At 44.0% G+C, this 24,884-nt stretch overlaps 1 protein-coding gene across 6 annotated transcripts; it reads right to left on the bottom strand.

Moving 5' to 3' along the window:
• Positions 1–769: 769 nt before the first annotated feature.
• On the bottom strand, positions 770–23,060 carry Zfp18 (zinc finger protein 18). 6 transcript variants are annotated; one of them, XM_087571834.1, is made up of 7 exons: positions 23,017–23,060; positions 15,397–15,884; positions 14,156–14,363; positions 13,692–13,783; positions 7,990–8,074; positions 7,095–7,208; positions 770–2,022 (listed from the first exon to the last, which is right to left on the bottom strand). In XM_087571834.1, exons 2-7 carry the CDS (start codon positions 15,781–15,783, stop codon positions 1,238–1,240), a joined length of 1,671 nt encoding a protein of 556 aa, XP_087427960.1. In that variant the 5' UTR covers positions 15,784–15,884; positions 23,017–23,060; the 3' UTR covers positions 770–1,237.
• Positions 23,061–24,884: the final 1,824 nt, after the last annotated feature.

The following is a 24,884-nucleotide window of genomic DNA, read 5'->3' as shown; positions in this document are numbered from 1 at the left end:
AACAGTCCTAGCTAGCTCTAACGCCTGCCAGCACAGCACTTACAAACCACTCCAACAGCCAGCATGGCACAGCAACCCTGAGGGTGTGGTAGTGGCACACACAACCCTGGCAGTCACCAACAGCTCTCAAACCACTCAACAAGGAGGAGGCCTAGCTAACTACTCAGCACTAACAGTGGTCATTAGGGGCGATTCTAACATCAGGACAGAGATACACACATGCACACATTCACATGGTGAAAGCAGAGGCCATGAACTTGAATGGGAGCAGGGAGGGGTACATGGGAAGAGGGACATGGGGGTGTTGATAGAAGTTTCACTGTACCGAAGCAGGAAACTTTGAGATATACAACTTGTGATTACAAGGACAAATGGGCAGGTCAGACATATATATGCTAATAAAGTCCTAGGCAGTATTAAAAACGAGATCCATACTATTGATTTCTTCCTAACACCCTACGGGCAAACAGAGGTAATAAAGAACATTTTAAAACATAAAACAGTCTGGCAATAATAATCGTTCAAGAAGGAAGCTAGGAGAAAGGAGGATACTTGAGGCATGCGATCACGTGGCAGGCAGACTTACCTAAGGCAAAGGTTGCCCAGCATGGCCCGGGCTTTTGCTTTCTAGTTCCTTTCTGCCACATTACCAACCTGCTAGGTTTCTATGGGCTGGTCCTGGAGCTCAGTGCCCACATAGGCTCTTCTATGAAAACAGTTTATTCAGAGGTGAGTCAAGACACAGTGAACACAGCAGATACAAGGAAGATAGAGACCAAGTGAGCTCAGTTTATTTCAAATAAGGGACAGTTAAACAGGAACTCTGCACCTGTCTGACAAAGACGGCGTGCACTCGCAGGCCGAACTGCCTCCCCTTCTGTGACAGCCTGCTCTAGAAGCCCAGTTCTAAAGCTCATCTGAGTTTCCCATTGCCAGCTGCAACTGTGGCTACGCCAGTCAGGTTCTCATCCAAGAGAGCTACTAAAGCCATTACCTCCATGGCATGCCTTTCCCAAGGGGTCCGAAATAGGAGGCCAGCTGAAACAAACAAAAACTGTTTCCTTTTCCTGGTGCAAAAGGAAAAACTAAGCACACTTAACTGAGAACAACATCTCCTCCACATCAAAGTGTCCAGCTCCTCTCCCTGCAACACAAAGAAGAGGAGGTCTTTCTGGCCGAAGTTCCTCTAGGAGGATCTGAGCAGGGTTGCAATGGACCGCAGTGTCTGGGGGTGTGGCTATGGGCAGGGCTTCTTCCCCAAGTGTGATCTCTGATGCTTGTCAAGGCTGGAGCTCCAGCTGAACCGCTTGCCACAGTGTGTACATTTATAAGGTTTCTCACCTGTATGAACCCTTTGATGTCTATTGAAGTTTGACCTCTGAATAAAGCTTTTCTCACAGATGGGGCATTTATAGGGTTTCTCTCCCGTGTGGATTTTCTCATGGTGGCGCAAGCCTGAGAAGTCACTAAAGCCTTTACCACAGTAATCACATTTACAGGGCTTCTCTCCTGTGTGAGTTCTCTGATGTTTCACAAAGTCTGAGCTTCGTAGAAAGGCTTTTTTGCAAATGCGGCAATGAAAGTATGTCTCTCCGGTATGAGTCCTTTGGTGAAAAACAAGCTGTGAATTCCTATAGAAGGTTTTCCCACACTCTCTGCAGGTGGGCAGTTTCTGGGCCATGGGGGCTCTGGCCTGGCCCTTCTGAGAGGCCTCTCTCTTCTCCTCTAGCCACAAGGCAGACAGCTCTCCTGAAGAAGAGCTCTGTATGTGCTGACCTAGCTGTTTCCCAGAGCCCCTTTCATGAGGAAAGAGATGCGCCCCAGTTCCCTCACCCTGAAGGTTTTCCAGAGCCTCTGGGACACTCTCTCCTCCAAAATGATGTGGCTCACTCTCACCGAAGAAATCACTCAAGGCAGTCTGTGGTGGAGCCTCTCCTGGTGCTTGATCGAAAACATCCAGACATCCCTGGTCCCTGTGATTTTCCAAGTTTAGGTTCTCTTTGTCATTTTCTTGTCTGTCTTCTGAAAGGACAAAGAAGGTTTAAATGGCAGTAAGTGCTATGCCCTGTCACCTGACTGATGCAAGGATGGTGTTAGGCAAGCATCATGTCTCTTTCTACTCAGAGGGATCAATGAATGTGGAAGAAACTGTCACCCAGGTGCCTGAGCACTCCAGGCTCACTCTACCTGTGCTGAGTTCAAGGCTAAATCACTTGGCTCTGGAGCTGAGCCACTCACCCTGAAGAGCACAGGCTTTTCTGGGCTTTTCTGATCCCTCCACAAGCAAACGGTATGCACTTCTTAAGGGCCAAAAACCCAAACGTTACATACAATCAGTGCTTGTTAAGATGGTTGGTTTTCCGTTAAAGGTTTATTTTTACTATCTGTAATTGTGTGTCTGTAAGCATGTTTGTGTATATACAGACATGAGTGCAGGTAACCTGAGAGGAGCTGGAGTCACGGACCTCTGTGAGCCCCCTGACACGGGTGCTGGGAACCAAACTCAGGCCTTCTGCAAGAGCGGCACACGTGCTCTCAACTGCTGAACCAGCCTCCCGCCCCAAGATTTTATTTGATTATATATAAAAAATGAACACAGTAAGAATTTAGGAAGAGAAAATAAACACATGTGAGAAACCCCAATCAACCCCAACAGCACTATCAAACATGATGACATACATGAGACTGGGCTCACTATGTGGCCCTGGCTAACCTGGGACTTTCATTGGCCAGGCCGGCCTCAGACTCCAAGAGATCTGCCTACTTCTGCCCCGAGTGCTGGATTAAAGGGGTGTGTGTGCCAACGCCATGTCTGGACTTCCAGTCTAATTTCACTTGCAGGCACATATGCATAACCTACTTTTAGATATAACTGATGTCATATTGAACACAGTTCTATATCTGGCTAGATAGCATTTATATAGTAAATAATGACCCTGGTCTATTTAATATTTAACATGAATTCTCATATAAGAAACCTAAATTTTTTGGGGGGAGGGGCAGGTATTGAGATAAGGTTTCTCTGTTGTCCTGTCTGTCTGAGAAGTAGGTCTGTAGGCCATACTGGCCTTGAACTCACAGAGATCTAAATGCCTCTGTCTCCTAAGTGCTGAGATTTAAGGCGTGCACCACCACTGCCTGACTGAGAAACCTAAAATTTAGTTAATAAACTTCGTTAACGTTTTATTGCATTCATAATTGTATTGCAGGTTCAATACAATTAGGCTACATTGTGCCAAACTAGCTATCTAGAGCAGTTCTATGTGCCTTGCTATGTGTATATATGTTTTATGTACAAATTTTTGGTTTTGCTATGTTGCCCAGGCTATCCTCAAACTCTTCAGCTCGTGGTACTCCTGCTCAGCCTTCTGGGTTCCTAGGAATTCAAATACTAGACACCACACCTAGCTATAAATGCTTTATTAACTTCTGTAAGCAATTATGCTTTTTCTCCTTTCTGATTATTATTTATAAAGCATCTGGTAAAGACTTTATGTTTTTATTTTGGTTCAAAGGTTTATTTAAACTTTTTAAAATTACTTTATCCTTATAAATCCAAGATTCTATTCAGTGCCAGGCATAGTATCATACACCTACAATCCCTGAGCGGGGAGGTGAAAGGCAGAAAGATCACAAGTTCAAGGGCAGCCCAGGCAACACAGCAAGACCCACCTTTTAAAAAGAATCATCCTGAGCTGCAGAGAAAGTTCAGGGCCAGCAGCTCTACATAAGACTGTCTCGATAATTTAAACCAAACTAAACAAAAATAAACTAAAGAAACAAGAGGATGTTTTCTTCTCTCTTTTTATTCTTACCTTACCAGTGGCCTGCCAGGTCTACACACCTAGCAGAGAGCTAGGCCTGAACACGTTTGTTCAAGACATAGTCCCATCTATTGTCTTTAAAGAAGAGCCAAGTAATAGCCACCATGAAAATTATAATTAATATATTGTGAATTTAGGAATTCCCCACTGTGGAAACGTAGGCCCTTAATCATGTATTTATAAATATCACTGTAATGAGCAATTCACTTCAGAAGTGTTTGCCTATTTTCTGATCAATGCCTTAAAGGAATTCCTCAGAGTACAACTGGGATACCTAATGGCTTGAACATTACGGTTTTGTTTTGTTTTTTAAATTGTTCATAGATTTATTAATTTTATTTGTACGTGCCCACATGTGTGCACCACACATACACAGGAGCCTATGGAGGTGAGAAGAGGATGTCGGAATGCCAGAGACTGGCATTACAGATAGTTGTGAGCTGCTGTGCAGATCCTGGGAGCCAAACCCAGCTCCTCAACATGAGCAGTAAGACTCCTAAACCACTGAGCCATCCCTCCAGCCCCACAGTTATTAATACTTGCTGGCAGCCTAACTTTCAGAAGGGCTCTCCCATCCTCTAGTATGCTGTTAAGCAGGAGAAATGGGGAGGGTGTGAATACTTGAGTACTGAATGCTTTTTCTACGTACGCTATTTAGATCAGTGGAAAATAGATTTTTGTTATTTTAAATGTTAATTCCTCCGTGATAAAGGATAAATCTTTTCTCTTCCGCATCTGGGAGCTACTTTTTATACTCCAGAACTGCTGTCCACATTTTACTGAAAAGGGTAATTTGTTTTCATCAACTTGCTTTAACTTCTGCTTTTTTAAGAAAAATAAAACAGACCATCATTTATCTATCAAGTTCACGAAAATGTTTTATACCAATTTAGCTGCAGTAATTTTGTTTGGAATTATTTTTATATAGAATTTTTTTTTACTTTATAAGCAAATTATTATATGTCTGTTATCTTTTCCTCAAAGATTTCTTTTATCGCCTCTATGCTTAAAAAATGTTTCCAATCCAAACAGGATGCAAATAAAATACCCACTCATGTCTTTTTCTTTGTATCTACTGTGCAAATCATCTTTAAAAAACTGATTTCTAGGGGCTGGGGATTTAGCTCAGTGGTAGAGCGCTTACCTAGGAAGCGCAAGGCCCTGGGTTCGGTCCCCAGCTCCGAAAAAAAAAGAACCAAAAAAAAAAAAAAAAAAAAAAAAAACAAAAAAAAAAAACTGATTTCTAACTTATTTTGTTAAGCAACGTAGGCAAAGCTCTCAGTAGCTGCCTTACAGCTCTGCACAGAGAAGCCATTCCTGCCCACGGTTCCCTGCTACCTCCTTCATCAGAAGTGAACCTGACAGCCTCGCACCTGTTACGATTTCTACCTAGGAATCACATAACAGGTTTGGGGGTTTTGTTTTGTTTTATTTTTTGCTGTTGTTTTATTCCCTGGGTACTGCAGACGCAGTACACAACTTTTTGAGGCTGATCCTGCTGATCTGCTTTCACTCTGAACTGTCCTTCCATGTGGTCAAAGAAAGAGCACTTCTCCGTCATGACTTCTGCACTTGCCGTTATTACACATCTGGTCGTCTGCCCAACGGTTGAGTTTTCCAACTGGTCCTTTTCTATCTTGTCACTATAGCTTCCACCCCAATTCAGTGTCTCTTCCTATAAACCTGGACCCCTACTTAGACCCTGCACAGACTTCTCTCTCCAAGTGTTCTCTTCCCATCTGTCCCCATCACCACCAAATTAATCTTCCCACAATTACGTTTAATACCCTTTCTCTCAATTCTATCTCTAGCTATAAAGATGGGCTATGCAAGGCAGAATCTAATGGGGTCAAGTCAGCAAGAAGGATGGAAGGAAAAAAAACAAAACCCCACACAAAACAGAAACAGCTGGGTATAGTGAGCTGAATGTCACAAATGTCACAAACAAAACCCTACTGCTGCAAGGTACAGGCAAGCTCTGTCCTTCATTCATTTTTACTGGGAATGTAAATATGCCAAAAGCAGCAGCAGCAGCAGCAGCAGCAGCAGCAGCAGCATCATCATCATCATCATCATCATCATCATCATCATCATAGGCATCATCATCATCATCATCATCATCATCATCATAGGTGAGGCAGATAGCCCGGCCCATCCCAGGCTCCTTTCCCAGGTAACACTCATGAAGCGTCTCCTTCCAACTTTGCTCACCACTCTTCCCTGATGACATGACATAATATAAAATCGACTGCTCCAAAGGAGCTCTTGTGAAATAGTAAATATACTGCTTCAAATTGCAATCATAACTGGGTGTAAAGCTTGCTTTGCATATATAAAATGTGACTTGACTCCCAGCACAAAAAGTGATAATAAGCCCTACCTATCAACTCTTATTCTCTGTGATACATTAGCAGAGGAAAATGATTAGACTCCATCAGGGAAAGGATAATTTGAGTCCGTTTCCATCTCCAAGATTCTAGAATTCAATACATGTGTACATGGGCATGTGTGTGCACATGTGAGTGAGCTGTTATGTGTTCTACGGATGACATGTTTTAGAAGGAACACCCAAGGCGAAGGGATGCACAGCACAGAAAGCTCAGATTTATATCAAGTGCTAAGCATCGCTTGCTGTCGCTATTTCATGAAGCCCAGGCACGCAGGGCTATATAGAACACTCTTCTGTTTGTTTATTTTGCTGAAATAGCTGGTTAGTTCTGATTACGATCAGGTTAAGAAAAGTTAAATTCTTAGCCAGCAAGATGGCTCAGTGGGTAACAGTGCTTTCCACACAAGCTCTTGACCTGAATTTGATCTCCAGGACCCACGTAACACTGGAAGAAGGATGCATAAAGCTGTCCTCTGGCCTCTATAGACAGGCGATGGCACAGCATGCCCCTACACACAGACTAATAAAATAAAAATATTTTTTTCCAAATCCAGAGAAGTATTTTCCCTGAATTTCTTTGCTGATGTTATGGCTATTACATGGAGTCTTGATGAGAAAATTTTAACTACCTATCTTGGCCTCATGTCTGAATATTATTAGCTCTCTGAGAAAGAAAACTATCAACATAGACAAGACTGACAGTAGATCAACATGTGCTCTTTCTTTCATGGTTAAATAAATATACCGACAGTCCTGTAGGTAACGACTGTTGGTATTCAAGTCAGATCACAGTTAGCTATGACCAATGCAATAACTCCTTTACCCACCACCCATGGTTTGATCCGAGGTCAGAAATGGCTAGAGGCCAAGACCCCACTGACCTTTGCAGGGGGCTCTTGCCATCTTCTCAGCGCTGTGAAGGTGCAGCCCCACCAGCTCTTCCCCATATTCTGCCATGTTGGTCAGGTCAGGTTTGGAGTTGGAAATGCCTGCTACTGAGAGAGAAAAACTTTGTGGGCTTAGACAAACAGTGATGTCTGGAAGCTCAAAAAAGAACTCCAGTCACTTACATACACTCACCAGAAAACTAGATGGTAAGTACATATGGTGAAAGCCGTGAAAACAAGAATCTAGACAGGTGGCAAGAACCCAGGGACCACTGGCAGGCTGGTGCAAACATCAGGACGAGGTCTCTTAGCTTTTATTAAGACAGTTCAGTTTAGTAGAAAAAGAATACGGACCCAAAGCCAGTAGCAATTGCATCCACATAACTCAGCCCCTGAGAGCTGTGGAAGACTGAGCAAGCCCTTGATCTGATGCTCCCCTGGAGCATCTGTAAAAGTAGAATGCCAGGGGTATGTGTGGTGGCACATGCCTTTAATCCCAGCACTCGGGAAGCAAAGGAAGATGGATCTCTGTGAGATCAAGAGCAGCCTGATCTATATAAGTCGATCGGGGTTACCTAGAGAGATCCTGTGTCAGGAAGGGAAAAATAAGGGGTGGAGGGTGAGGAATAGCGTCACCATGCCCATTTAATTTGTCTCATAAATTTAAAGGTATTACTATAGTTAACACAATCATACAGTTTCTGAAGAACAGAGCGCTTTCAATATTGGGACTTACATGCCTGCTATTTCTACTCATCAACTTCCTATAATAGCATCGATGACGCCCTTTACACACACCTTCGACAAGTATCTCTAGGAATGTACAGAAAATACCTAGCCGTTTTCCAGTCTTTTCATCTCCTCCCATCAAATGGGCCCATACCCTCACCTCCTGAGACCATTTTCCCATAGGTTTCCAGCATGAGATCCCAGTACTGCTCCTTCTGAGTAGAATCCAAGTGTCTCCACTGTTCCTGGGGGGAAAACACAAAAGTATCATTCCAATGAAGGCACTTGAACCTGCCTCCCCAACCACAGAAAGCCGAGAGGAAGGAATGGCTGTGGACACTGGTCAGTAAGAGACCCAAGAACTCACTGGAACAACGGAGTCCTTTGTCAAGGACAAAGGGGGCATAAGAGGATGGCAGGCTTCCGATGCCCATTGCTTGCCCGGTTTATAAAACATTAGGGCGTACTTCTGGGTAGGGCGGGGTTGGGTTCCATGATACATATTAGGAGTGGAGAACACCACACTCCCTGACCCTTGCTCTCATCTCTTTCAAGAGTTGCAGTGAAGCTCTTTTGACACTGGATGCCTGCCATCCCCGCTATTGGAAACCTAGAAATCCAAGAGAAAGGAAAGACTTTAAAGGGGAATTAGTGAGAAAAGCAATTGTAAATGAGTGAAAAGGTAGGAAGAGTTAACAGCCGTAAACCCTGATTCTGAAACAAGAGCATCAGGCGTCACAACTGCATACATCTAGAGTCCCTCAGCGGTTCACAGGCATCCTACCACGAAGCTGGTTTTACTCTCAGTGTTCCTGAGCAAGGTGCTCCCTGTTAGACAAAGCTGCCTTTCTCCTCTTCAGCAGCAGGCTGAAGATGCGACAGGAAAGGCCACCCACCTCAAACCCATCTACTTTTCCAAATGAAATTTCAGCCTCCCCACAAGAAGCTGACAATAGCAACCCATAGTAATTGACAGCACACTCTGGAGTTGTACAGGCTAGACCCCAAGTCCCAGATTGGCCACTTTCTACTCTGCCATCTTGGGCACATTATTTAACCTTTTGGAGTCTTGGTCCCCACCTGCTGGCTGTTCGCACTAAACTTGTTGGGAAGTTTGAAAGAATACAAGCACCACTGTTAGAACAGGCACCATGCACTTCTCACCCTGAGTTCTAAAGCAAGTCTGCCACCTAGTGTCAGGAATGTCTCCAGGAGAGACAAAGTCTAGAATTAGCAGACACTGAGCATGGGGGAGAGAGGGAAAGGGGAAGAAAATTTTTGGTATGAAAAACATCAGAATACTCAAAAGTTCTCTCAATAGTCTTGATTATATTGTAAATATAAAATTAAATTTAAACTTATTATTCTGTTACTGTTACATGAATCAAACTCCTGAAAAAGCCAGTCTGAGTGAATGTTGCTAGATACAGGAGTCCTTAGTTGGAACCCAGAAGACCTTCATTTGAGAGCTGTCAGGGAAAAGGACGCTATACAAGAGCCAACAGAATGGCAGCTTTACTGGACATGGGACATTCTCCATGGCACCTGAACAGCTGCTACTAAGTGAAGTGACAAGCAAGAGAGCACAAGCACTGGAAGCTCCAACATCACCAACTGACAGCCCAGAGTCACTGAAGACTGCACACATGGCTGAAAGCTACACTCCAAAACTGCCAAGAAGCTGAGGACTGAATGTAACCCTTAATATAGATCAGGGTACCTGTCCCTTTAAAAGTCCCAAAGGCCATTGTGTGAGCTGATGGAAAATCATGTTCCCATGTGGAAAGAGCACCATCTTGTGGGCTTATAAACTCCCACGTGGAAAGAGCACCATCTTGTGGGCTTATAAACTATACCACCTTCAACTCAAATAGAGTAGGGGTACTCTACCCAGTCAGTTTCTGATGACATGCTATATACTGGTAATCATAGCCCCTCTGCGTTCTGACATGATTATAAAACTTCTAATTTACAGACAAGACTGGAAATAGGGGTTATACTTAAATTTCCCTTCACTTTCAAATGATTCCATTAAATATGAAGGTTTTGCTAAGGCTGAAAACAGGTGGGGTTGGTGGTTACTGGGATATGTAAGGAGAACTTGTTCACTCTAATGGTTGGTAGGCAGTTGTCAACTAATACAGCATGTGTATATAGTCACCAGTCAACTAATACAGGCACTGTGTATGTGTATCATTGCCAATCAGCTAATAAGGGCACTGTGTGTGTGTGTGTGTGTGTGTGTGTGCGTGTGTGTGTGTGTACAGAGTCGGCATTCAACTATTACAGGCACTGTGTGTGTGTGTGTGTGTGTGTGTGTGTATGTGTGTGTGTGTGTATAGCGTTAGCATTCAGCTATTACAGGCACTGTGTGTGTGTGTGTAGAGTCAGCATTCAGCTATTACACCCACTGTGTGTGTGTATGGTGTGTGTGTGTGTGTGTGTGTGTGTGTGTGTGTGTGTGTGTGTGTGTAGAGTCAGCATTCAGCTATTACACCCACTGTGTGTGGGTCGGTGGGTAGTCACCAACCAGGTAATACAGGCACTATTCATATTCATAGTTGCCAATTGGCTAACGCAGGCACTGTCTGTGTGTAGTCACCAGGTGGCTAATACAGATATTTTGTGTGTGGAGTCACCGATTACCTAAGACAGGCACTATGTATGTGCATGTAATCTCCAATAATGAACAGTGATCTGAGGATTTTGAATATTTGTTCTTTTATTTTGTGACTGGCCTGAAATTCTAATACTGCTGCCCCAGCCTTCTGAGTGTTAGAATTACAGGCACGTGCCACCATGCTCAGCCTTGGTCTTTTAAGTTATCCAGAACAGATAATGGTTGGTGTCTGTACTGTTTCAAATATATTAACCAGTTCTCTGGCCTGTCCCTGCACACTCCAGAAGCAATAGTCTTTTGATAAAGTAAGAGATAGCTTGGTTCTACAACAATATGAGCACCAATGGCATAGTATACTGGACCTAAAAATAAGTTGACACAGCTATGTACACTTAATTTTTACCACAGAGGCCAAGTATTACACTAGAAAAAAGACAGCCATTCAATAAACACTACTGGTAAAACCAGTTATCTACCTGAAGGGTGAACTTGAATTCTTAACTTTCCCCTTGTACAAAAATCAACTAAAACCTGAACCAAAGACCCTAATTTAAAACCCTAAGTGCTGAAACTTCTGGAAGAAATGATAAGGAATGCTATTCAAGACACTGGAGCAGGCAAGAACTTTCTGAATAGAACACTACCAGCACAGGAACTGTCAGAAACAAACAAGGACCAAGTGTCAACAGACGGACCACATAAAAATCAAAACCATCTGCACAGCGCTGGAAACAAGCAGCAGCGGAACATGCAGCCCTGGGATAGGAGAAAAATCTTTATAGGCCTCACCGTAGACAGGGAATAGCACCCAGAACTGACAAAGAACTGTAGAAAGTGAGTACCATAGGATGAGACTGCCATAAGGAAAAAAGGAATCAGTGGACAGTTTTCAAAGGAATCTTGGCCCTGGGCAGCAGGCTCCTCTGGTGCTCAACCACAAGCCTGCCCACCTCTATTTTCATGTCTCTGGTTTCAGTTACCCACTATCAACTGCAGACTGAGAGTATGAGATGGATGTCTCATAAGTAATTCCTAGGCTGTAAATTGTACACTATTCTTTCATTTATTATCTGTCTGCTTGTTTTTCTGAGACAGCGTCTTCAGTACAGTTCACTGTGGCCCGAAACTCACTTTGTAGTCTAAGGTGGCCTCGAATCTACAACACATACCACTTCATTGTAAGTGCTAGAAATACAGGTGTGCCACCACACCCAGCAACTCTACATCATTCTAAGTGGGTGACATCAGCATGTGAGTCATCACTTAGCCAGGACATCCACCCTGCATACATTGCCCACCAGAACACCCGCCCTGCACACACTGCCCACCAGGACACCCACCCTGCACACACTGCCCACCAGGACACCCACTGCACACACTGCCCACCAGGACACCCACCCTGCACACACTGCCCACCAGCACACCCACCCTGCATACACTGCCCACCAGGACACCCACCCTGCACACACTGCCCACCAGGACACCCACCCTGCACACACTGCCCACCAGCACACCCGCTCTGCACACACTGCCCACCAGGACACCCACCCTGCACACACTGCCCACCAGCACACCCACCCTGCACACACTGCCCACCAGCACACCCACCCTGCATACACTGCCCACCAGGACACCCACTGCACACCCACCTGCACACTTGTTATTTAGCAGCTGTTTGCTGTCAGACGCACTGTTGCAGGATCAGTGCTTCTGTTCAACTGGCCCTTATTTTACTTAAGAGAAGCCCCGAAGTACAAGAGATGGTGGCCATGCCTGAGAGAAGCCATGAAGCACTAACTGAGTGGAAAATGAAAATATTCTCACTAAGGAAAAATCCATACACAGAAGTTGCCGAGTTCTGCAGTAAGAACAAGTTTTCTACCCATAAAATGGTGAAAAAGGCAAAGCATTAGTACTAGTTTTGCTGTCATGCCACGAACTGCAGAAGTTATAGCCACGGTGGCTGAGAGTTTTATTACCCACCTCACTCCTTCTCATCATGCAGGCCTGTGCCATCTGACATCAGCACTCAAAGCATGAGCACAGTGTTACACAGCAAGACACTGACAAGATTCATACTCATGTAACTCTAATTACAGAGCTGCTAGAAGTAGTCCATTATTAGTGTCAGTGTTAACCGCTCGCCTTTCATAACTTACAAATTAATCCTTATCAGAGGAATGACTGGAAAGCCCCACTCTATATAGAGAGTGAACAGTGTTATGCATAGTCTCAGACATCTTGTAATGACACACACAGCTGAACAGTGTGGGCAAAATAGAGCAAACTTTGTCCAAATAACTGCACCCCAAGAATATTTATAAAAACAAAGATAACCCAGCAAGTTCTTGAGATGTAAGTAGATGGACAACACATTCCCAGCAAGAAGACATTTTAAAAACAGAGGAAATAATACATTATATGTAGAGAAAACGAAGAAGAGTTATTTCATAAAATTCTATTTTATATAAAGGTCTAGAAAATGTGCTTGTGTGTTAACAGAAGGTAGTTAATAGGTGTCAGGGGTCTCAGAATGGCTGGGATACTGCAGAGACAGGAGACAAGGACAGCTCAGCAGCTAAGAGCACTGGATGCTCTTCCACAGGACCTGGGTTCAATCCCTAGTATGCACATGATAATTCACAACCATGAACACCAGTTCCTGTAACACCAGTTCCTGGGGATCTCCCTCTTCTGGCCTCCATGGGACATACCAGACAAAACAACTCATAAATATAAAAAAAATTTTTTAAAAACTTTTAAAGAAAAATGTAAAATGTGATGTTTTAAGAAAAACGTAAAACTTGAACGTGATGGAGATATTTATTCTCGATTATGCTTGTGTTTTAGGGCTGCATACATACACCAGAACTTACTAAACTGCAGGTTTTGAGTATGTACAGTCTATCAACATTACGGTATGATGTCAGAGAAAAAAATTCACCTGTCGCACATGAGAAATAACCATTCCACGTTTCTAACAGACTCCTGTGTTAGTAGCTCATACCAGGAAATGAAATAGCCCTTTCTTAGCATGGGCTCAACGTGATGAAGAAAATTCAGAACCTACCATATTTGGGCAAAGCAACTTGCACCTCTTCCCAGAGGCCAGACTCCATTATTCATCTGTCAAGATGACTGGCTAGAGAAGCAGAGATTCAACTCTTACAGGGAAGCAGCCATGTTCCTCCACCTCTGCTCCTCTTCTGAGTGTGTCCCACAGGCAGAGAACCCCCACTCACCTCCTGTAGTGATGGGAGAAGTGCTGTTCCCACCTCTTGGTCTCTAGTAGGCCTTTCCTCAGGTCTGGCAGGAAGCTGGGAAGCAGCCAGAGCTGTGGCAAAGAACAGGAGGCTTTCAAATCCCCAGGTCTCCCTTAACCACGCCCCAGGGGACACCAGGAAATCCTCACGAATTAGAACAGTTTGCAGTGTCAATCAAACTCAAAGACTTGTGATTCCCTACTAACACCCACACCCCCCACTCCGAACATCCAGTCGCACCCATGTTTCTCCCAGCTTCCTCCAAAGAACCAAAACCCAAATGGTATGCTATGGCCCAATCATGCATGGTTTAAAATACAGTCTGGTCTTTCCACACTTTCCAGGGCACTATACTGTTTCGACACACACTTAGCCATATTCGCCACAATCCCCAAATTTCTCCCAGACACTACCACATAGCACAACAGATAACTTCCCCTCACCTAATTCTGGCTCCAAATCTGATTCCTCTTTCACACCATGGCTCAGTAGCTCCCCAGGTGCCGAGGATGTATTCTGAAGGGGCAGGTCCTGAGGCACCACCTCCACAGTGGGTTCCGCCTCCAGTGCAGGCTCCACCTTGTCCCCACGGCAGCGTGCTGAATTCTCCTTCTCAAATGGGATCTCTTGTCCTAGAACCTGAATGCTGATCTGGACACCAAACAGCACTAGTTACGGAAGGATGCAGAGTCAAGATTACTCGAAAGCTAATGGAACTGGCCTTCTACAACAGACCATGATATAGACAATCTTACGGCTATTGGGCAGAGAAAAAGAAAAGCCCCTTTTAATCCAGAAAAACAGATCAGAAACTGAGGCCCGAACCAGGTCTGAGACCTTCCAGTCATACCGCTAATATTATGTTCTCCTAGACAGTCTCCAACAATGAGATTCAATGTAAGCAGACATGCTGTTCAGTTCTGGGGAGAGCTCCCTGAACCTGTGATTCACACAGGGATCTTCCATCATGCACAACGCAGGCTGTTCACCCACCTCCAAGGCCTTGCTGAACTGCAAACTCTCGGTGCCCCTTAAGTAGCTTCAGGAAGGGGCCTGTTGCCAGAATAAGTAATCACGGGATTCCAGGCTTAAAACTCGCAGCTGGCCCCACCCCTATCTCTAGGGAAGGGAGAAGGATATGCAAGCACTGATGGGAAGTGAGTTAAGCAACTGTGCCAGCCAGAATGGTAAGACTTCCCCCAGAGAAAATATATAAACAATTGGGTGTCTAGAGCTGCCCGTTGGTGAACTCCCTGAGGTTCTAAGAAAGCAGCACACTGGGACAGGACTGGGAAGCGCCCTGTCTGTCTCTCCCTTCCATTTATTTACTTGTGAGTTTTGCTCTATATAATAAACTGGTAAAGTAATAAAAGCGTATACCGGGTCCTGTGGATCATCGATCATCAAACTGGACAGACAGTTTGTGAAGACACTTGGTCCTGACATTAGTAAGTGGCATCTGAAGTGCCAGACAGCATTATAGGGCTGGGCTGTGCAGACAGCTATCACCATAACTGCACTGACCTACTGATACTTGGATTGTATAGAGAGTCAAAGGACTGGTCATTGGCTTGGGAAACCTATATATTTGGGGTCATAAGAACTGTCAAGAAAGAAAAGACAATGAACCAGAGAAGCCCCAGAGGAACCTGAGCATTACTCACAGACAAGATAGTGTGCTTACCCACTGCCACAGTTTCTGGGGATCTCCCTTCAGGCTTTCCACAAGGGTCACTGCCTCTTCTCCGCTGCCCGGGCACTGCTTCCTCACCCACATCTGAATCTCCCCAGGGAGGATGGTCAGAAACTGCTCCAGCATGAGAATCTCTAGGATCTGCTCTTTGGTGTGAACCTCTGGCCGCAGCCACTGGAAACAGAGCTTCCGGAGTTGTCTCAGCGTCTCCTGGGGCCCAGACATCACCTGGTAACGAAACTGCCTGAAAAGCTGGCGAGCAGTCTCAGGGTTGGCAAGCTCTCTTTGCTGGATAACATCTGACCCAGAGAATGTGGCATCCTCAGCCTTGGCCAGAAAAGGAAGTAGGCCCAGGGCCTGCCCCAAGTTAACAGGCATTGTCTGTCTTCACAGGGCCTTTTAGATGAGGGGATTCCAGGATGGAGCAGGTTCTGGAGAGAACTGTGTCTTCTAGGGATGTTGAAGAATGAGAGCCAATGCTGTACATGAACAACACAACAGCACATGGTCAGAAACAACACACACGTGTGCTCTCCCTGGAAGGCCTGCAGGCCTGCAACTAACTGTTCAGTGTGTATACAATTCTATTTTGAGAGGTTGTAGAACTTGAAGGTACAAAGTCAACTACAGCTTTATTCTGCCCGTATTTATATTCTCCATTGGTATTCAAATGTCCAGAGACTCTATAGAAAAATGGAGTGTACCGCACAGGTAGGTATGGTGGCACACATTACAATCTCAGCACTTAGAAGATGGTGAGTATGGGGCCAACCTGGGCTATATAACAAGTTCAAGGGATGTCTCTGCTAGGTAGGAAGACCCTACTTCAAACCAGTAAAATAAGAGATTGGCATGATACCTCAACAGATAAAAGCTTTTGCTATTTAAGCCTAACCACTTGGGTTTCATCTGAGACCATGGAAGGAAAGAACCACTCCCAAAAGTTGTTCTCTGACCTCCATATGTGCACTGTAGTATGCACATGAGTATCTACACACACTAAATAATAAAACTTTACATTTTTAAAAAGAAAAACATGAGAGAAATGCACACGTGAAATAATTTCACTATGAGTGTCCAAGTAAACACATACGTCTGTATCTCTGTACCTGTAAGACAATACATAACACTATTCAGGATTGGGGATGTAGATCCACGAGTACAGTGCCTACCACACACAAGCAAAATCCTAGGTTCAATCCCTAGCATCTATTAACTGGCACAGTGACTCATGATTTCAATACTAGCACTTAGGAAGTAGAAACAAGAAGATCAATAGTTCAAGGCCATCCTCAGTTACACTGTGAGTTCAAGACCAACCTGGGATACATGAGACCCTTTCTCAAAATAAGACTAGACAGATAGACAGACAGAAAGATATGGACAAGAGCCCTAGGAACACAGGCTAATACTGAAAGGGTGATATGTTTCCATATCAGCATATCATGTTATCTCAAGGATAAAGCAATAGGGCCAAAAAAAAAAAAAACCAAGACCAAAGCTGCCTATATACTTCCAACTACAAGCCAAAATAAACCTCTCCTTAAAACTTGTTTATTTCAGGTATCTGTACAATGATCAAAGCTAGCAAACATAGAATCAGGATCAGAAGAGGCAAATAAGGCAGTGAAAAGGAAAGCAGTAGGTGCCAAAGTTATTGAAGTGTTCTCAAAGGATCATGTATTCTGTAAGTAGCTGAATTTATTACAGGTGCTCATAATAGTGGGTCATTAGACTGACCCTTCAAACATCATAAAGGGACAGACTAACAATCACCATTTCTCTATAACACTAATGGCACATGCATGGACACACGGACACACACACACACACACACACACACACATATACAATAATAATAAATTAAATTAAAAGGACAAGAGGGAGGAGGACAGAAATGAAGGGGAGGGCAAAAAGATAAAGAGGAGGAAGAAAAGAAAGGTAAGGGTAACATTCAAAAACCAACCAGAGCAATTTTCTTTCAAGGTTGCAAAAAAGGAGAGGTAAGAACAGCTAAATGCCATGTGTTTTGCATAAGGAACTCTTAAATTTATGTGTTTTGTTTTTTGGGTCTTGTTGTTGTTTTAAAGAGCCTACACACCTCATTCACATACTCAGGTAGTACTCAGTGGTACAAAGGTAACATTACTAAAGTAAAAAATATTACATATTTGGGAAATTGTATTTCTGGCCCTGGCAAAATAAGTGACAATACAAACTAGTTGGTCAGCTACAACCAATTCCCAAACTGCAGAAAGCATGTAAGACAGCCTGTTTTAAGCACTCCATGGAGCAAGTGAGAATGCAGTTCTGAGAGAAATTGGTGAGGTAAGCCCACAGCCATAGTGGCTGGCTATGTGAGGATATCTTTGCTGCCGCAGTGCAGGAAGCCGAGTTCAGGTGGAGCACAATGGTTTCAACAAGCTGAGGCAACATGAGCACAGCTGAAGGCTGCTGGAGTGACTCTATTCTGAAGAACATAGCAGGGAGGAACTTTGCAAAGAGGAACAGATGTCAAAAAGGGCTGTCCCCTAAGTCCTGGTACAGGCTTGAGGCTGCTTATCAGGAGGGAAAAAAGCACCAAGGTTTAACAAAGATCAGAACACACCCAAAAGGCCAATCAGAAATGAGGCACTGGAATTTTTAAAATCACTCCAGGAAATCCAGGGCTGAACAGAGAAGCCCTGTATCAAAAAACCAAAGAGTTTTTCCAGTAAGACCCACTCTCACCTGCCCTAACAAAACCTAAAACCAAGTTGCTACCAGACCCACCGATAGCAGTTTGATTTCATCAACTGGAATGCTATGGGGAAGCACCCTGCTCCTTCCAAAGACTTGTTCAACCACGCGTAAGATAAAGTCTAGTTGCCTGCTCCAACAAACATGGAACCTAACTGGCCTTCGGCATCACGAATGCAACCACTGTGAGAGTCAGAATGCACTACAAGATTACTAGATACACAAATAAATAGGGAGATATGAGTCCGAGGCAAGTAAAAGAAGCAGTCAACAAAAACCAACTTCAACTCGGTCGAGGGCCTAACGAAAAGCAACTCCAAGTTCAGCATAAACATCCTTTAACAATTGGAATTAAAATACACAGTTTACACGAGTGAGGCAGAATGCAAGCCTAGCATGCATGAGGCTCTGGGCTAGGACCTCAGAACCTTAAAACATGCATGCACACACACACACACTAAACCACACACCACACACAGCACACACTACACATATACCACACACACAGAGACACACATGCACACACACACACACCATGTACACATATACAGACATAAACAGACACACCATAAAACACACAACACATACACACACCACACAAACACACACAGACCCACACACACTGCGCATACTGCATGCCCTGCACATGCACACACACACACAGCCATGAACAAATATTTCAAGAACCCAGAAAATTTGTCACCAGTGAATATTTACTACAAGAATAAAGGACATGCATTCCTCCAACTGCTAGGAAACTCCTATCCTGAGAAAAGAATAAAAGGATGCAAAAACGTTCAATGTCCGGTGAGTATAAATACTATATATTTTTTTATTCTGATAGCTATCATAAAGGGCAGATGAGGGCTGGTGAGATGGCTCAGCAGGTCAAGTCACTTGCTGCTAAGCCTGACAACCTGAGTTCCATCTGTGGGACCTACACAGTAGGAGGAGAGAACTGAATTCCACAAGTTGTGCTTGAACCACCACACATGCACTGTGTACATATACATACAGACATATACAAATAAAAAATATCAGGGCTGGAGAGATGGCTCAGCGGTTAAGAGCACTGACTGCTCTTCCAGAGGTCCTGAGTTCAGTTCCCAGCAACCACATGGTGGTTCACAACCATCTGTGATGGGATCCGATGCCCTCCTCTGGTATGTCTGAAAAGAGCAAAAGTGTACTCATATATAAAACAAAAAATGATGTCATTTAAGGTTTTCAAGAAATAGTAGTATAAGAGAGATTAAGATCACATGGGGGAGGACACATTTAATGAATCTGTTTTGTTAATATATTTGTGACTTGCCAAATCAGAAAAAGAAAATCAGAAGCAATTGGTGGGAGTTTGGGGAGGGTACCAGGTAGGAAATGGGAAGGGTCAAGTTAAAGAGTCGAGAACTGGCAGATCTGAATTGGGATATATAAACTGGCACAATGACAGACTTCGACAGTTTAAACTCTACTTCGTAAGGACGCATAATGTTAGCATTGACTCATCTTCTGGATAACCCAGGACCCAGGTTCCATACCCAGCACCCACAAAGTGACCCACAGACATTTGTAACTCCAGTTTGAAGGGATCCAACATCCTCTCTAGTCTCCTATGCTGGCACCAGCTACACACAAAGGTGCACAAACATTCATGCCAGCATAAAAATCATACACACATAAAAAATAACTTATTAAAAAAACAGAAATGTCACAGGAAAAGAGAAATAATCAGAAAAAATACAAAGGAAAACAAGACAATGCAGTAGAATAAAACCCAACCATACCAAAAACTACATTAAATATAAATGGAATAAACACTCAAACTACAAGACATATACCATAGCCAAGTGGTGCTTTAACCACTAGCCTGTGTAAAAGCCTGGGTTCCATGCCCAGCACCACAACTTGTTAGGTAGAAAAAATAGTTTAAAAATAAAAGTTAAAGAAATGAGTATGTTTCTACATGAATATATTTCTATTTAAATTGCACTGAGGTTGGAGTTTCCAGTTCTATAAAAACTTGTGCCTAGGGTTTTTTCAATAGTGTTTCTTAGGTGCTTGAACTGAATATATCACAGATGTTGAGCCAAATTTTGATTGCTACTCCTAGGAGCTGGCATATTATATGAAAATAGTATATGGCATAAGCATATGAAAACTGATATGACTACATTAACATATTTGGGCAAGCCGACTGGACAACCTGTTAAGAGTTTCTACTGCTGTGAGGAAACACTGTGAACAAAAAGCAACTTGTGGGAAAGGGTTTCATATACACTTTTAATCTAACAGTTAATTATCCAAAGTAGTTAGGACAAGAACCCAAACAAGGAAAGAACCTGGAGGCAGGAAGAGACCATGGAATACAGTTTACTGGCTTGCTCGGCCTGCTTTCTTACAGAATCCAGTACCACCTAGGGGTTGTGCTACTCACAATGGGCTGGGCCCTCCTTCACTACTAATTAAGAAAATGCCCTACAGGTTTGCCTACAGCTCTATCTTAATGGAAGTGATTTCTCAACTGAGGTCCCCTCAAGTGACTATAGCTTGTGCCAACTTGACATAAAACTAGTCAACACAAAGACAAAAAGGTAAATGGGGGTATCATTTCATTTTGAGAAATGTGTTGGCTCATCAATAATAAATAGTGCGGCTACAATAGTACTGACAAAGAAAAAAAAAAGATGGCAATGTCATTAAAGCAGATGGGTCCAATCATCTAGAAACAGAAGTGTACACACAACTAGTATCAATTTTGTGTTGATTATTTGGTGTGTGTTTGTGGGTGTGAGTGTTTGAGGCTGCTGTTGTTTTGAGATAGGGTCTGTCTCGGTAGCCAAGGCTAGCCTGGATCTCAAGGTAATTTGCATTGCATGCACCAGCCTCCCCAGTGCTGATGTTAGAGGAGTAAGGTACTGTCCTGACTTCTAGTATCGACAGAAGCTAAACCCCACAGTAAGGTAGGAAAAAGTAGTTTAAAAATAAAAGTTAAAGAAATGAATATATTTCTATTTAAATTACACCGTAGTTGGGAGAATAGATACTTGAAGTTTCCAGTTCTATAAAAACCTGTGCTTAATAAAGTCCATAAGAGATACTTTTCATAAGATTGGAAACTTCATGTCCTATTCTGTAATCACAGTATCCTAATTAGGGTTACTATTACTATTATTATGATTAAACACCACAACCAAAAGCAAGTTGGGAGGAAAGGGTTTATTCAGGTTGTACTTCTACATCACAGTCCATCACTGAAGGAAGTCAGGACAGGAACTCAAGCAGAGCAGGATCCTGGAGGCAGGAGCTGATGCACAGGCCCTGGAGGGGTGCTGCTTACTGGCTTACTCCTCCCAGCTTACTCAGCCTGCTTTCTTAGAGAACTCTCAAGACCATTAGCCATGGATGGTATCACCCACAATGCCATGGGCCCTACCACATCAATCACTAATTAAGAAAATACCCTACAGCCAGATCTTCAGGAGGCATTTTCTCAACCAAGGTTCTCTCCATTCAGATGACTCAATCTGACATAAAACTAGCTAGGACATAATGTAACTAAATGAGAAATCAATACCAATAAGGGATCTTGAAATCTCAACTTGAGAAATTAGTAATCAGTAGTCAAAAGACATCACAATGGAAAGTAAAATATATTTTCACACAAAATGATCACGAAATCACAGTTTACCAAATGTTGCGAACTTAGAACAGCAGCTCGAAACCTATGGGTTGAGACCCTCTCATGGGGGTCACCTAGGACCACGGGAAAACACAGATATTCACATTACAATTCATAACAGTAGCAAAATTACAGTTATGAAGTAGCTACAAAATTTACTCTATGGCTGGGAGTCATCACCATGAAAGGAACTGCATTAAAGGGTCTCAGCATTAGGGAGGTTGAGAACTACTGCACTAGGAGGAAAACTTTCAAAGAAGCCTCTGTTTTAGGATATGAAATATACGATACTCCTCCACTATCTAAATGAACTATTTCCTGAGTTTTACAAAAATAACAGAATTTCAGTCGGCAAAATTTCTGCCTGTAAGATTGGTCAGAATTAGTTCCCAACACTAATTTGGAGAGTATTCAAGAAACGCTATTCTGGGAACACTGAACCTTACATATTTAAATCTTACGATATTAATACGACTTGTTCCATCCAGTAAAGGCCAACAGCTGGCTACCACCCAGGCATTTGTGACAAGGTGTCCATTTACTCAAAATTAGAGAGACTTATGGATTTGTGCCTTGATGAGAATTTACTTCTCACTCCTCACAGAGGAAACTCATGATCCTCAGTTATATTTATATTACTGACGCTTTAAGAAATTGAACTGAAATGCACATCTAGGTCAGCATTTTTCTATACACACGGAGGTTACACCCAGGGTTGAACATGGAGGTAGCCCTTTGTTTATCAGGCCACCGTAGGCTTTGCTCCTGCTATTGCTGACCTTCCTAACAGCCCTGGAAAGTACTAAAAGTTTACAGATCTGGTTCCTCCAAGGCTCCCAAGCCGCAACGCTTCAAGCCCAGGAAGAGCTAGGGCAGACTTCTGAGAGTTTGCAAGGAGCAGCTGGGGTTGTCACTAAGAGCCAATAACTAGCGGTTGGCTTCCAGGCAGTGTGCAACCGGGGCCTCACCGTTCGGAATCTCTCTCCCAGGGCGAGCAACCCGGAAGAGCCCACTTTCCGATCCGCCCCGCGTCCCCTCCCCCGCACACGCCTGTCGTCCGCGAGTGCGACAGGCACGGGGTCGAGACCGCTGCCCTGCCGCAGCTCACTCACGACAGGGCGCGAGCTAGAGCGATTCCAGGTTTGACCCCAGGAGCCCGCAACCCCTCCTGTCCGCCCAACCTCCGCGCTTACCTCTGCCCTGGCCGCCCGCTCCAACCCACTTCCGGAAGCTGGACGGCTGCGCGCTTCCGCGGCCCAAGCGACGCGCGGCGACGGGGCGGAGCCAGGGACCGGGCGGAGCGAAGGCGGGACTACCTGAGACCCGGCTCTCCCATTGGCTCCCCAAGAAGTGCCCAGTTCGGGACTGGCGTTCCCCGCCTCCCTCTCAGGTCCCTGGGAGCTCCTGGTTCCCACCATCACTCATCCCGCCTGATCCTGTTTTTTAGCCCAGGCTGCACCTACAGCCTTTTCGCCCATTTTCAGACCGCCCTGCGCCGGGCCACAGCTGTCACCTCGTGTCACTAAACCCAGTTGACAGAAGCCTGCTGTCCATATCCAGATACTCAGTCTTGAGTAACTGACAGACAGCACAGCTTTGGAATAGAGATGTGTCCTCTCCCTGCCCTGTGGTTAGAAGGGTTGACATCTCCGAAGAAACGGCGGGGTCGTGGGTATGATATGTGCACACGCCTGTAAAACTGATCAGTAGGAAAGGAACTTGGCGTGTACTCAAAGTCCTTGGCGCCGAAAAGACCGAAGTTCGTGAGAAAGTCTTTCACAATCCCGGTTAAAGCAATCCTTGACTCAGAAGTCAAGAGACATATGTAGTTCACAGGTTAGTAGTCTGGCAGAGGCGGAAGTGTCTATCACAGGAAAGCTTGGCGGACTGATCATTCTAGGGACCCGTCTCGCGGGTTATTTTCAATTTTGAGAAACTTCACTTCCAAGATCAAGTGGTTTGGTTGGGACCTTGATAAGGTTCCTATTAAACGCGTTGGGCTTTAGTTGAACAACATTCAAGGAAGATCAGAGTAACTCAAACCCTGGAGTTACGCAATACACCTATGAGAATCTGACTGAAGCTGAGGCTTTCCCACGGGAAATGTGGAGACATATCTACACACACATTTCGTTCTGCAATTCAGGGAGCGAATAGAGGCAACCTTGGAATCCACAAAATTCAAGTTGACAGTTCTAAGGAATGTCCCTTTGGGGATATGTATGTATGTATGTATGTATGTATATGGCGATTGAGAGGAGTAATGACACTTTTTGAGCAGACTGAACAAACAAAACACGTTCTAAAAATAGGAAGACATTTAACTTAGCTGAGGAAATAATAGAAAAGTCCCATCTATTTTCATTTGCTTCATAAATATTTTCCAGCCGCCTTGTCGGATCCGGATACTATTCCATATTCGCTAGGGATAGAGCAGTGAACTATGCATGCAACACTCTGGCACTTAAAATGCTATTCATGAGGAAAGCTGATGAGAAATAAATGCACAGGTAATAAGTAGGCTGGGTAATGATCAGTAGAAAAACTTGAATCGGGTAAGACGGGAGGTATTAGAGTCGTATTGCAGTTCATGTAAAATGATTAGGGGAGGACGAACGGATAACCTCGAATTGAGACCAGAAGTTAAGGAGCACACCTGTGTACAGGGCACGTTTTCCAGGCGGAGGAAATAACAAATATCTAACCCCTGAGACAATAAGAAAATATAAAGAGAGCTCTGAGCCCTGGACCACAGCAACAAATGGTTCCCACAAAAGAGCATTTACCAAGGGAGAGAGGAGTACATTTAGGTTATGGAGTGCATCTCTCTCATGCAAGAAATCTGGCTTCCAGGGACCAAATAGAACGGAATGAGTTGGTTCCTGTATTGAGCAGACTTGGGAGTCTGTCACGAGGGAAGGGGAGATTCTTCTTGTGGAACAGGTTAGTTCAAGACCAGTCTGGGCTACATGGGACCCTGTCTCAAAAAACAAACAAACAAACAATATTTTTGCTTGTTCGAAACCTATTGAGAAAGGCAAGTTGGCATGTATTGAGTTCA

The sequence above is a fragment of the Rattus norvegicus genome, chromosome 10 (genome assembly GCF_021556685.1).
Source record: "Rattus norvegicus strain SHRSP/BbbUtx chromosome 10, alternate assembly SHRSP_T2T, whole genome shotgun sequence".
Classification (NCBI taxonomy): domain Eukaryota; kingdom Metazoa; phylum Chordata; class Mammalia; order Rodentia; family Muridae; genus Rattus; species Rattus norvegicus.
This window is presented reverse-complemented; position numbering and strand designations above follow the sequence as displayed.